Raw genomic sequence first — 14,478 nt, 5'->3', positions numbered from 1 at the left:
GAGCATGAGAACCAGCCGAGCTCTTCGGTTACTTATTTACATGTCCTATCTTGTCTAACTTTGAATTAATAAGCCACATTAAAAAAAAAAACTTCTGTCTTTGAAATGACAGAGTTGGTCAATTTTTAAAGAAGTGGGAAACAACCTACATGTTCTGACAAGTTCAACACTTTGGGAAGAAATATATAAACCAGGAAGGAGAATGAGGGGAATTGAATGTGTTTATTTTTTTTAACTTTACAATAGTTAAGGTGAACCATTAAACGTGTAAAGCTTATGTCATTGGGTGATTTGAGTCAAGCCATCTGCACAAAACATCGTCAAATCCATCTTAAAGTAACACAAAGTGTACACCAAACAGATCTTGCAGCAAGTCTATTCATATAGGCGCACAAACTTCTGGTTATTACTTTGGCTCATTAAGTGTTGAAACTGGTATTTCCACATGGAGTACATAGATTATCCAGCGTAACCTGAACAGGGGCATTGATGCCATCTAGAGGCACTTAGGTAAACCTTAAACAGCCCACACTGTCAATGAGAAATGGTCTCACGTTGCATGATGAACAGCACAGACGACTACACACACAACGTTCTGCAGCTCTTCCTGTTGCTGAGTGAGAGAGACCTTTAGAAACTAAGGAGAGAGAATACTTTGCCCATTGTGCCACTAGGAGGCGACTCCATAACAGGTTTTTACAACTGTCACTCTATTTATACGCTCTTTGACAAAATGCCAAGTTTATGTGTCTGCTAAACAAAATAATGTTTGTTATAATATCAGCGAGGAGCGCGACTTTAATTTCAGGATATATTTGAAATACATCTATCTGTTTTATAGGTGCACTAGTCTATATCCTTGAGGTTCCACTTCTGTGATTGCTCTGTTGCCGCCGGAAAATCCGCCGGATTTCACTCATTTAGGCCGGATATCCGTTGCCTTGGGCTTCCTAAGCGTCGGCATTTTAAACTCCGGTCGATTTATGAGGACTATGGTTAACATTTTTTTTCAGATCTATGCAAGGTAAATCCATACAGCTAGCTAGACCCATCAATCTGAGTTTTCTGTTGAATGACTAAAACAACTTTTAAACGTACACATGTTCTACCAAAACAAGTTCCTTCCCGAGGCTATTTTGCAGCGGCACCGCGGCTTTTCCCGGGGCTTAGCACGGCCCAAGACGTTTGAGATTGGTTTAAAGAAACGCCAATAAACCAGAGCACGTTTTTCTCCCATACTGGAATGCTGCATGGACTAGCCAGACCCCTCTTCCGTGGCGCTGCGGTGGAGGAAGGTCTGACAAAGCGAGAATATCGGTGCGCTTAACCCAAGTTATATGCAAGTCTGCTGTATTAGATCAATGATACGTGTTCAACTTTTGGGCACTGTTGTTTTCGTACAACTCAGGTTCAAAGTGGGAGTTCAAAACAACTGGCCATGAGAATGTTAAGAGAAAAAAAATCTCAAGCTGCTGCAAAACAAATGCACGTTGTTGTTCGAGGCAACAATAAAAGATAATTACAATTGTGAATACCACACATGAGAGAAAACAACATTTAACTTAATTTTGACTGTGGCAGTAGTAATTAAGGATGCACGAAGATTGGCCAAGCCCTCTGGGAAAGTTCTTGCACTTTGTCTGTTCTGTCAAAAGTTAGATCACTGTCAACACAGCGTGAAGCATTTTGTACATAATAAAAAATTACAGCTCTAATCTCATGAGAACATGATTGCGTGGAATGACTGTGTTTCTGTTGTGGAAGAGCGTATGATTCATTTTCAAGGTCCTTGTTCAGTCTCTTCGTATTTAAACAATTAAAGAAGGCAATCAGGGATAATTGTTTAAATGATGATTGTGCAGTTTCAGACCACTGGGTGTTCACATTCCCAAGCTGGCAGCTTTATTCACCCAACAGTGGCACGGGAATATGATATGAAAGAAGAACTTTAAATCAGCGTTGTGCTTATTTCTATAGTGTGCGCGTGGAATTGCTGTTAATGCCGATTGCATGTAACCTCAACTAGAATATTTGAATAGGCCCTTACAAACATTGCTCATAAATATATCAACCTATTAGTTAAGTGACATGACATCACACCAAATGGCTTCTTTCAGTATAAGGGTGCTCAGTGGGGGGGAAAAAAACAAACGCCTAAGGGGCCATCCACACGGATACGCTTTTTGGCGTAAATGCACGTTTTGCATCGTTTTGGCTGATCGTCCAATCGAATCCTGTAAACGCACTGCCTGAAGACGCACTTTTTTGAAACCTGGTCCCAGGGTGAAAAAATTCGAAAACGCTGCCCTTGCATCTTCGTTTGGACGGCAAAGCCGCATACTTGCGTATCAATGATGTCATTGCCACACCCCTTGACCTCTAGCCTTCGACCTCTTATCCTGCGACAACGTCTCATAACAACAACAATGGCGGACTACATGCTTGTGTTCGCTGCTGGAAAAGATGTTGAGCCTATTAGGGTTACTAGGGCTGTTTGGTTTCTTCTTCTACTGTCTGTTTGTATACAGCGCGCAAGCTTTATGCATGCTCCGCCTCTTCTTTTCCGTTTTTGGTGAATTTCTGTAGCAGAAACAGCGCCACCTATAGGCCTGGAATATGAAGTAGCGTGTTGAGTCATTCACAAATTAATTCTTGAAAAAGACGGGGGACAAAAAGATTGTTTTGGTACGTGTGGACGTGGCCTAAATGTAGAAATGAATTGGAAAAGTATAAAATATTTGCATTGCATTGCTAACAATAGCAACAGGTATTAAGAAGATAAGCAGGAAAAAGTAGATAAAGTATAGTAGTATAAAAGTTTTATACTAATCAAATGTTGTATATGTGATACATTAGAATCAAATAGGGCCTTAAATAAGGATGTGTTTTTAATATCTGGCATCTGGCTTCATTTAAAGATCAAATGGAGCCCCATGTATAATAATTAGACATCATTATCGCTTAAAAAAAAAGCAACCAAAGAAACAGCCAGATTTAAGCTATTGTTTTTTTTTCTGATTTATGTATGGATATGTGCGTATTGGTGAGTCAATGCATTTAGCTATGCGCTATAGACACACAATGTGAGTTGTGTTGTGTCATACGGTATGGTTATATGTACATGTGTATGCAAAAGTATGTATGCATGTTCCACACATACTGTACATAGTTTGCATGCACATGTACATTTCCATAAAGAGTACAATGCAGATATTTTTTCCTGTGTGTGTGTGTGTGTGTGTTTTGTTTGGTTATCTATTGTATCTGTGTATTATTAGTATCTCAGGGCTGGTAGGTGTGGGTTTGGGGTTATGATGTATAAATTGAAAAAATACAATAAATATAATATCTATTAATAATCCAAAATGTCCGTAACACGATCTGCCGCTTGAAAAAAAGGCATACAAAATTATTTTTTAACAGATTTTGCCAACATCAGTCTAACATGAACTGACCTGTTTACACAGGATGTGCTAAATGTCGCCTTTTACATAATCTGAAGCACATAAATAGCTGACATGATGGTGCAGGTTAAAAGTGCGCTGACTGCTTCCGCCACCTTTAAATTTCCTTTCAGCATGGGTTGTGACTCACTTTGATTTGCACTGGTCACATGCTCAGGAGAGGTCAAAATATTCCACGCCGGTAGCATTTGTGTGCATGGGCTGACTTGTCAGACGGCACAAAGCCGCAACTGCATCATCCAACAGGCACTAAATAAATAAGTAATAAAGAGGAACTCATCAGCAGATTTGGAGGCAGTGTAGCAGCTCAGAAAAGAGTCAATTATGCTGACGCTGAAGGGCGCCCATGCAGTCTTGTAGAGTGTCTCAGTAAAGTGGCTGGAGAAGGGTGAATAACAGGTTGATCAGTAACATAGTGTAGTTTGAGTGTGAAGTGTCCTTCGCGTTCTGCTTAGAGTTGCTTAATGAGCTCGACACACTACAGGTGATTCTCCATAGCCTAAACATTACTTCAGTGTGAGCATATTGTAGGCCTGTATTTTTCTGTGGTGGGAATTCTTTAACATTGGTATCCTTCCATGCAGAAAGAGATAGATGAAGAAGAAGAAAAAAAAGACCCTTACAACAAGTCTATAGCCTCAATAATACCCCCTGGCTCCAATGCACATTACACACTTCAAGGCAAAGTTGTAAAAAAAAAAAAAAAGAATGGAGACTCCTATTTTTATAAGCTAATAATATTAGGTTTGGCCAGTAGGTGGCACCAGAGTGGAGGCCATGTTGTTATTTAAATAAAAAATAAAAAAAGATAATCACCTGTGGTCTCTTTAACACCTTAGCTCCTCATTGATAGATTTGGGTCATCAGTCTACATAAGCTACACATGCACAATGTCTTTCTTATTTGTATTCACGCAAGTCAAATTTATACATAGTATCCAGGATTATTATGGGAATATTACACATACTATTATAATAATGAACCCTGATTACCATAAACACACTGTAGCCTGAAATATGTTTCTTCAGTAACAAGAAGATATATTTAGGCAAAACAATGTGTGTGTCTCTATGGTGTGGTGAGGGTAAACATAATTTGGGGGGGGGGATTTCAGGTTCATATGCAGCAACTGTAATTACTCCTCCCTGCCAACAAACAAGCTAAACATTAGCTGTATGGTCTCATGACCGGACTGGAAGGCGTGCTCAACCAGCTCAATATATAAAGCAACCTCCAACAGGAGTTTGCAAAAACGTTAGGAACCCCCCCGCCCCCGCCCCCCCCCTCCTCCTCTAATAACATCTTTTCACTTCGCACAAGGCTTGGCAAGGCTGCGTCTCACCTGATAGCAGGAGAACACACGGAGTGCGTTGGAGCCAAACACACAGCGGAAAACTTTCACTTCGCTCTCACATGTAAGTAGTAGGCCTATATGGCTTTTTTTTTTTTTTTTTTTTTTTTTTTTTTCTCTCTCTCTCACCTATTTTATTTTCTGCGTTGTCGCTCCATTTCAATTATGCAACAGCCGCAGCTAAGGAGATTAACATACCGTTATTCATTTTCAATACTAAAGGCGAGTTTAGTTTGTTTTCAAAATGACTCAACAGGCCAAATATTAGCAGCATTTTAAAGTTGTAAAGTGGATTTAGTTGGTGAGTGTACGCACCTATAATTACAGCGATAGATTCCATAACATGCCTTCATTTCATTAAACGTATGACCAATAAGCGAATCCTATAAAACAGAAGGAGCTTGAACACAAAAGTGTAAAGTGCAGTGACTTGTTTGTATAAAGTCACACTGCCTAACTGTCCCGCATGAGTCCCTGTGGAAATGATGACCATGCTAATAACACTGGATGGCACATTTACACATACCACCCTTAAAATATGAGTATTCTTAAGTATCTGTGGGAACTTAATGCTTATAAACCTGTAGGCTACATTACACAATGTATGGAGGTATTCAGTTTTCTTCCTGTTTCTGTTATGTAAATAATTTCATTACGTAATTAATCTCATGTTATCATTGACTCAGATCTCCATAGCCTCCTGCTCAGACAGATAACAGTTATGTTATGCTCTAGCAATTTGATGCCAAACTGTAAATGTGTCTCACCCCAGTAATGACACAAAACACTTTATCATGACCACTTCCCTCTGCCACACTACAGTATATATAAATCATGCCTGCACAACATAATGATGCACGCTGTTTGGTCTCGTCAGCGAGTTTGGGATTTGTTAATATGTAACTCAACTTTGTTTTTAACCCAGTAAGCAATGCGTATTAACCACTTACTTGTGTATTTGTGTGTCTTTGCAGTGTGTATCATCAGCGGCTCACAGTCACAATGGATGTCTCTTCCGTCTCTTTACCCTGTCATGTTATGATGAAGCCTACAGACAAACCCTACATACCTAGCTAGCAATACCTTTTTAAATTTCTTCCAATTAGCGCTTTTAGAACTGAACTTCCAGGTTTCTTGAATCCATTTTGTGGTAGGAATTTATTTCTAAACACATATCACTGCATAAGTCACCGTCAAACCACAATAAATTGGCTTGGGTAAACAACTTAATTGTTTTAATTTAATTAATTTGCAAGTAGTGATGGATACAAGTACGCTAGCAACCCTGGCTGCTGCCACTACCGTGGCTCTGGCCTCCCAGTCCCCCATGTCAGGCTACTTGTGGCTGTTGGTGTTAGGCTTCGTCATTGCCTTCATCCTGGCTTTCTCTGTGGGGGCCAACGATGTGGCCAACTCCTTCGGTACGGCAGTGGGCTCTGGAGTGGTCACCTTGCGCCAGGCCTGCATCCTGGCCACTGTCTTTGAGACGGTGGGCTCGGTGCTGCTCGGGGCCAAAGTCAGCGAGACCATCCGGAAGGGGATCATCGACGTCCAGATGTACAACGGCTCTGAACACGTCCTGATGGCAGGTTCCATAAGTGCGATGTGTGGTAAGCGCTTACTTACATTTGTGACATAGAAATTCCTTGGTTTTGTTTTTTTTACTCGCTGGAACGGCGCAATGAAAACAAAGTTATGAGAGATATTTGACTTGTGGATTTTCAGATTGTGAGAACAGTCCTTACTCGTTTGTTTTTGGTCCTACAGGCTCTGCCGTGTGGCAGCTGGTTGCATCATTTCTGAAGCTCCCCATTTCTGGAACCCACTGTATTGTTGGAGCCACAATTGGCTTCTCCATGGTAGCCCGGGGTCACCAAGGGGTCAAATGGATGGAGCTGCTGCGCATTGGTGAATATTTAGAACAACTATCTGTTAAATCTGTAATAACAGTGCAGCTAAAAGCTCATTAATAAATGCTCTTTCACATGTCTTTTGCTATCCAAAGTGGCATCCTGGTTCCTGTCACCTGTGCTGTCCGGCGTCATGTCAGGAATTCTCTTCTATTTCGTTCGCAAATTCATTCTGAACAAGGTAAGCCTAACACTAACCAGCGTACCAGATTGATTCGTGTAATTTTCAAGTCGTCAGTGGTGGAGGAAGTGTTAGTAAGTCTCGCATAAGTTAAGTTAAAAAAGTAAAACTCCTGCACTCAAAATGGTTTTTGGATAACTTGACCTTTTTGGGGTTTCGAACATCTAATTAAAAGAAGCCATCTGAGAAGTTTAGAGCGGGAAATGTGTCTTTGTTGGAACTGCTAACAAACTGCTGCGCTCGCACACTGATTTTCCACAGGCTGACCCTGTACCCAACGGCCTCAGAGCTCTTCCCATCTTCTACGCCATCACTATGGGCGTCAACCTCTTCTCCATCATGTTTACGGGAGCACCATGTGAGTAGCGCGTCCACACACTACACACATCCTTCCTTGTTTTATTCACATGGCAGCTATTGAAAATCCCTGGAGCAAGATGAGCTCTGAATAAATGTCAAAGGAGACACAGAGGAGAGTGGATGACAGTCTTCTTAGGACAAAGAAGGTGACAAAAGAATAAGCAAATATAAAAATAAAAATCAGCTCATTTTTGTTTTGGGCATTTTGGGCATTATTTCATCAACCAAAAATGCGTCTACCCTGGCATTTCTGTCTGACGAACTGTTCCTTTAAAGATAACACCACTGATAAAAAAATAAACGGTCAGACACTTAATTAGGACTTGACTTGAAGCAACCAAACACATCAAGAATAAAGTAAAACCAGTTGAATGGTCACTTGAGAAAGATACAACTATTAAATGGAGGATTTCCACTCCTTTTTGTTTCACTTGCAGGATTGAACTTATCAAGAAGTCAACTGGCCTGCATGGGCACTTCACTGAAGGCTGCAGGCCGGTGTGTGTGGGTCCAGAGATATGACACACCATAACTCCTGCTATGCAAAATTATAGTGTAACACAGCAGAGTGCACATCTCACACAGTGATACTGCACACACACGTTCCAGCCAACTTTCAACTTTCTGACACAGAGATACAGAAAACCGTTTGAAACCATTACTGACAATCCACAGTGCCTGCGGCTACTATGGCGTCACATCCATGTTGATAATGAAAGCCGCTGCTTTTACCGAGTGGCTTTTAGTTGTTGTTAACCCGCTGTTGTCTACATAGGCAAACAGGTAAGTTGTGTCTGTGAGGGAACATTTTATATTGTCATATTACTGTAACTTGCCTTAAAGGGGCTGTACTCGATATATAGAACATTAATATAGCAGTAAACAAAAAGCTGCTATGCAAAGGTATGGTGGAGTAATGGCGCCCTGAGCAGAGAATGACGTCACACTCCCTGTGTGTGTGTGTGTGTGTGTGTGTGTAGTAATCTGTGCTTCCCTGTTTCTGGTTTTAATAGCCGGTCCGTCTGCACGTTTATGTGAGTGCCTTGTGCGTCGGTATGAGACGTTGAGTGCCGTGACAAAGCATCGGTATTTGACGAGTTAGGGAATGGTCTGTGAGAACCATGTGGAGGCCATCGCAGACCACTATTTTTTCAGAATATCGAGTTTAGCCCTTTTAGGCCATCTTGTTCTAGCAGTTACAGCATTAAAGAAAAAGTGAAATTAAAGTATGTTATCAGTTGGCTGCAAGACTTTTCTTTTGGACACTGTCTGATTGGGGGAGTGTGTACACGTGCTGATACCGTTGTCTGTGAGAGCATACTGACACTTTGGAGCAGGCCATTGAGACATTTTGACCACAACTCGTGAGACAGAAAGAGGCGTGGTTTCTTTGGAAAAATGATCCCTTTTTTCCCCAACAAGGGTCACTATGTCAGAGACCTACTTGATGTCACAATGTCTCTAAAAGTAGGCTATCAGTATAGGAATGTATAAGTACTAACAGTTTCTTTTCTCATTATTTTGAAAGGAGCATCATCTGTTGTGTATTAACGAAAGAAGCAGTTAAGTTTCTGTTTCTCCTTATCTGAGACAGAGTTCTCTCTCATGTCCCTGTCTCGTGTGCACAGTGTTGGGTTTTGACAGAGTGCCATGGTGGGGTACACTGTGCATTGCGCTGGGCTGTGCCTTCGTCACAGCTTTGGTCGTTTGGTTCGTTGTCTGTCCATACCTCAAGAAGAAAATCAAACGTGAGTGAATTACTTACACTTTTAGACCTCCTCTCGCAAATGCATTCTGAAGGAAATTAGAGCTGCAAAGATGAATCAATGAATTCATTAGTTGTCAACTCGCCAACCATTTTTATAATGAGTATTTTTTTTTTCTTCTGATTCCAGCTTCTGGAATCTGAATATTTTCTAGTTTCTTTACTCCTCTGTGACAGTAAACGGAATATCTTTGAATTGTGGACAAAACAATTTCAAACAACGTCATTTTGGGCCTTTGGAAAACACTGATCAGTGTTTTTATTTTACCATTTCCTGTCATTTTATAGTACAAACAACTAATCGATTCATTGAGAAAATCATTGACAGATGAATCGATAATGAAAATAATCCTTAGTTGCAGCCCTAAATGAAAGCAAGTTTTATTCTTGTTGCATTGTACTGAAAAATATAGTTACTATGACTAAAATTGCATGCAAAGTTATTGAGTAGCGGAGAACAATAATGAAAAATGTAATGGTTTTTAAATGATTTGTATATGGTGGATACAACTTTTTGTCTTGCACAAACAAGCTTGTATAAGCCTTGCCTAAAATGGGTCAAACTCAGTTGAACGCTGTTATGTACTTCAGGAGAAACAGCTGCTGCTCCCTGTGAAACTCCACTAATGGAGAAGATCTCCAGCAAACCCGCTCCAACAGAGCAGCCCTCCACCCCTCGTACCCCTCCATCCCAGACTCCTCCTGCAGACAGTCAGAGGGTGGCTTTCAAACTCGGAGGCTCAGACGAAGCTGATTTGGACAACAATTGCATGGAAGCCAAAGACTTGGATGTCAGCAATGGTGAGACATGAATGGCTTGAAACAAATGACTTAACCCTTGAGACGTCTTCCTGTCCATCATGAACTTGTTGTCCTTCCAGGTCAAAATTGAAAATCAACTTTTTGGGGGGGGGGCGATTGCTGTTTTTGTCACTTTTTTCAACAATTCTTTTAATTCATGGTCAATAAACCTTTGTTATATGACATAATACCTAATTTTGAGTAGAACAAAGCAGAAATTATGAATTATTTTGACAAATAGTTCAGATCAGAGGATTTTTAGTGGATCACAGACAGGTATCTATAAAAATTTAGTCAAGATACTGTTTTGAAACCATTTTTTGTAAAAAAAAAAGATCAAATGCTATAAAATTGTATAAAACACCCCAAATTCAATGAAAGTAATCATCAATTTTAACATTGCATGGGTTCCATACAACATACATCCATGCATCCATGTTATTTTTGATTAATTTGGTTGAAAGAAACCCATATTTCTGATATCGAAAAAAATGAAAACGGGTCAAATTTGGACAACACAATTCATGCTTTATCTGACTTTGTAAATCTTAAAATATTTGACCTCGGTGGTTATATAACCACATGTAACTCTGACTAAATTCATCAATTGAATTACAATTGAATTTCATAGGCCTGAATGGCACTGTTGGAGCCATGATGATCACCGATCCCCACAGTGGACGGTCCCACACCATCCACAAAGATTCTGGCCTTTACAAAGACCTGCTGCACAAGCTTCACAAGGCTAAGGTGGGCGACTGCATCGGGGACAGTGATACAGAGGAGCGGCCCATGAGGAGGAACAACAGCTACACCTCCTACACCATGGCTATTTACGGCATTCAAGGAGACCAGAAATACAAGGACCTGGATGGTGGGCTGCAGGGAAGGCCGAGGGTGGACAGTTACAGCAGCTACAGTTCCGCAGTGACCAACGGCAGTGCAGTCCAGGAAGAGAGCGTGATTCAGGAAGCTGGCAGGGACCCCGCTTTGGAAGAGGATGAGCTGGAGGTCGACCAACCAGCTGTCTCCTTGCTTTTCCAGTTCCTGCAGATACTCACAGCGTGCTTTGGCTCCTTTGCTCACGGAGGGAACGATGTCAGGTAGGCGAGGATGGTTTTTCTCCTGAGGAATATTTTCTATGTGCTGTTTATTCAGAGTAGTAATCAAAAAAAAGAAAGAAAAAGAACGAAGATGGCGGTGTGTAGTGCGGTAGCATGTTGCAGCAGCTCCTGATGTGTATGTGTATTTTGTGTGTTTTTTAGTCCCTTTCCTTAGCCTGACAAGCCAGACCTCACCATTGGCAAGGCTCAATCCGAGGGGCGGGATAAACGGTTGTCTTTCAAATTCCCTCTGCACTCATAGCCAACCAGAGCAACGCTAGTTAATAGATTAAACTTTTGCCGTATCCAGTCGGCAAAACTCCTTCTTCCTTTTTTAAGAATGACTTAAGTCAGTGCTTAACTCCAAGTCTTCCAGAGTCGCGGCCAAAGCCGATTCGAAAGACCGCTGTTCGCCAGCAGGAGCAGCCATCTTCTTTGTTTTCAAGAAGCAGGGAATTCACGCAGAATCATCGCAACTCTGCTGTCCTTATGTTAAGCCCGCCCACCGACTCTATACACGATGTGATTGGCCTGACCAGAATTTGGTTTTTCCAGCCATCCAACGGAGAGTTGCTAGACCCCCTGGCTGCAAATTACATTTGCTGCCAATAGGGTGCGTCTAGATTTCTAGCCTACACTTTCCTACCACAGGCATTAAAACTTTTTAACACTTTACTGTGTTTAAGTGTTAGATAAGACTCATATACATCACAATACTGCACTAAGTGCATCTTACACAAAAATAGGTTTTACTTACAGCTTTATAAATACTATTGCTTGTACATTTTATTCCCAACTTGTATATACGTTTGTACTTTTTTCCTTTGTATTTCTTATTCTTTTGAATATTTGTTCTTGTATTCTATCCTATTCATTATTTATTATTTATTGTATATTCTGTATCTATGCTGTCTGTCTGATATTTTGCTGCTGTAGCACTGAAATTGAAATTTTTTTTATTTATCACTAGCAATGCGATTGGTCCGCTGGTGGCTCTCTGGCTTCTGTACGAGAGCGGCTCTGTGGCGTCCAACGCACCGACGCCCATTTGGTTGCTTCTTTACGGCGGAGTGGGAATCTGCGCTGGACTCTGGGTATGGGGACGAAGAGTGATGGAGACCATGGGCAAAGACCTTACACCCATTACACCCTCCAGGTATGCCTCACATTTATATCCTCCACCCTACACTGGCTCCCGGTGCGTTTTAGAATCGATTTTACGATTTTAATGTTTGTTTTCAAGGCCCTAAATGGCCTGGCCACGAGTATTTTTAACCCGTCGCGAGCACAACAGACCAAATCAGCTGGCTTTAGAGGCCCCAAGGGCAAGGTACAAACTGTGGGGTGATCGCAGTTGCTGCCCCAAGACTTTGGAACAGGTTACCCCCTGACATTCATACTATTACAGATGTAGCTCTTTTTAGATCAAAACACAAAACCTATTTATTTAGAATGGCTTTTAGTACATAGTAGCAGTGTGACTTTTCCCCTCTCCTCCTCCTGTCTTTATGTAACCTTTTCTGATTTTACTGTTATTTATGTTTATTCTTTTTATTGTATGTTATTTTGTTTTATTCTTGTCCTTGATTTAAAGCACTTTGGAAACGTGCTGGTTGCTGTAAAGCGCTATATAAATAAATGTTGATTGATTGATTGATTGATTGATTGATTGATTGATTGATTGATTGATTGATTGAAATGACTGACTGACTGACTGACTGATTGGTTGGTTGATTGATTGATCCTATAACAACTCAAGTTCTGATGTCAAAGTGTACTAACGTGTTTTCTTGTATTTTAGTGGATTCAGCATTGAGCTGGCTTCAGCATTCACAGTTGTTGTGGCGTCTAATGTCGGGCTTCCTGTCAGCACGACCCACTGCAAGGTAATGGATCTCAAAACTCTGAAACTTCAACCTAAATAGATGACCATGATAATACAAAAGAGATTCAGCTTCGAGCATGTGTTATCAAAGTATTGGATATTCATGAACCCAATGGTCAGAACCTTTATATTATGCACATGCAGGTGGGATCTGTGGTGGCCGTGGGATGGCTGCGCTCCAAGAAATCAGTTGACTGGCGTCTGTTCAGGAACATCTTCATCGCATGGTTTGTCACAGTTCCTATCTCTGGGTTGATCAGTGCCGCCATCATGGCTCTATTCATATATGTCATTCTGTGAGCCTCCCAGTGCACAGCCACGCTGTTACTTCAACTGACAGACTGTTTGGCTGTCTGTTAAAACTGTGTTAATAAACATGTTCCACTTGGTCTTTTAAAAAAAAAATGATGTTTATAATACTATAATGTCATTTCAAGCCAATGATGTTATCTCAAAAGAATGCGTCCATGAATGATGTAGGATCTAATAACACTGTTCAGATATCCTGTGATCTTGTATATCCCTATGTATATATATGTATAAAAGCAACATGTATTAAAAATCAAATAATTTCATTTTGTCTGAAGAGGACCAAATAACATATTCTATGTTTATGTCTATGTCTGCATATTTGGATGTAATAAAACAATGAGTGGCTTGATTTGAATGGATTTCAATGTATTTTACTGACTATTAAAAAATGTTTTCCACTGAATCCTATGTAGTGTGTGTGCATGAGGTGGTAGTAGTTCATTTAAAATGTACTTTAAGTAAAAGTTACTCCCATGTAGTGAAAATAGGACAAGGGGGTCATAAATCCCAAACTATTACACACCTAAGTAGCCTGTATGAGCTAATTAGATGTATGATATATGTAATTTAGCCAGTGTCCTACATACGTTGTCCAAAAATTAGCAATGCCACGAAACATGTTGTTTTGCTAATTGGCAATTTGCCATGAAAACTTCGTTTGAAGTACCAATACAGATTAGATGTGGAGTTATTGAATGCTGCCAGTTCAGTCACCTTTGACAGGCCCATCTGGCATTGCATGATGATACTATTGGCCCTCTTGAATTTAAATGAAAAACAGTCGCTTTCGTCGCTTTGGGCAGCAGAATTCAATGTTTCAGCTAGCATTTCTACTGAAACCGTCGCTCGCCCGATCCTCCTCCATCTCGTTCTCAATCTCCTACCGAAAGACTTGGCTCCTGGTAGGCAGCCTAGATGCTGATCATTCGTCACTGAAGTGGTTCCGGGCGCGATTTGTTTTTCTTCCTTTCGGTTTTCGTTAGTTAAAGTTATTTTTTCTGTTACGGATGGGATTTGTAATGTAGCAAAATACAATAATTCACTCAAAATGTAATCAAGTACATTTTAAATTACCGATTTTAAAAACAAAAAAATACAAAATACACAACAAAACTACTCAATACTGAGTAAATAAATAACATGAGTAAATTTATTTTGTTACTTTCCACCTCTGGTTTCATCTGTTATAGATAAGGTTTTGCAGTTGCAGCAGGAGTCAACACAGCTAATGTGTAGTTTGACCTGTTACAGACACACTGCCTCCCTACAACACTATCAGATCCACCACCAGAAGGAGCTCTTAATGTTAACAGCAGTATATTAAGTTTCTCTGCAAGTTTATTTTC

At 40.5% G+C, this 14,478-nt stretch overlaps 1 protein-coding gene across 1 annotated transcript; it reads left to right on the top strand.

Annotated features, from left to right (window-relative positions):
* The first annotated feature begins 4,743 nt into the window (after positions 1 to 4,743).
* slc20a1a (solute carrier family 20 member 1a) lies at positions 4,744 to 13,531 on the top strand. The gene is made up of 11 exons (XM_039804119.1): positions 4,744 to 4,879; positions 5,790 to 6,425; positions 6,583 to 6,723; positions 6,821 to 6,906; positions 7,168 to 7,264; positions 8,895 to 9,014; positions 9,623 to 9,832; positions 10,464 to 10,935; positions 11,906 to 12,091; positions 12,737 to 12,821; positions 12,965 to 13,531. Exons 2-11 carry the CDS (start codon positions 6,077 to 6,079, stop codon positions 13,118 to 13,120), a joined length of 1,902 nt encoding a protein of 633 aa, XP_039660053.1. The 5' UTR covers positions 4,744 to 4,879; positions 5,790 to 6,076; the 3' UTR covers positions 13,121 to 13,531.
* Positions 13,532 to 14,478: the final 947 nt, after the last annotated feature.

The sequence above is a fragment of the Perca fluviatilis genome, chromosome 6 (assembly GCF_010015445.1).
Source record: "Perca fluviatilis chromosome 6, GENO_Pfluv_1.0, whole genome shotgun sequence".
Classification (NCBI taxonomy): domain Eukaryota; kingdom Metazoa; phylum Chordata; class Actinopteri; order Perciformes; family Percidae; genus Perca; species Perca fluviatilis.
Note: the sequence above shows the minus strand (reverse complement) of the source record. Positions and strands in the feature narration are given on the sequence as shown.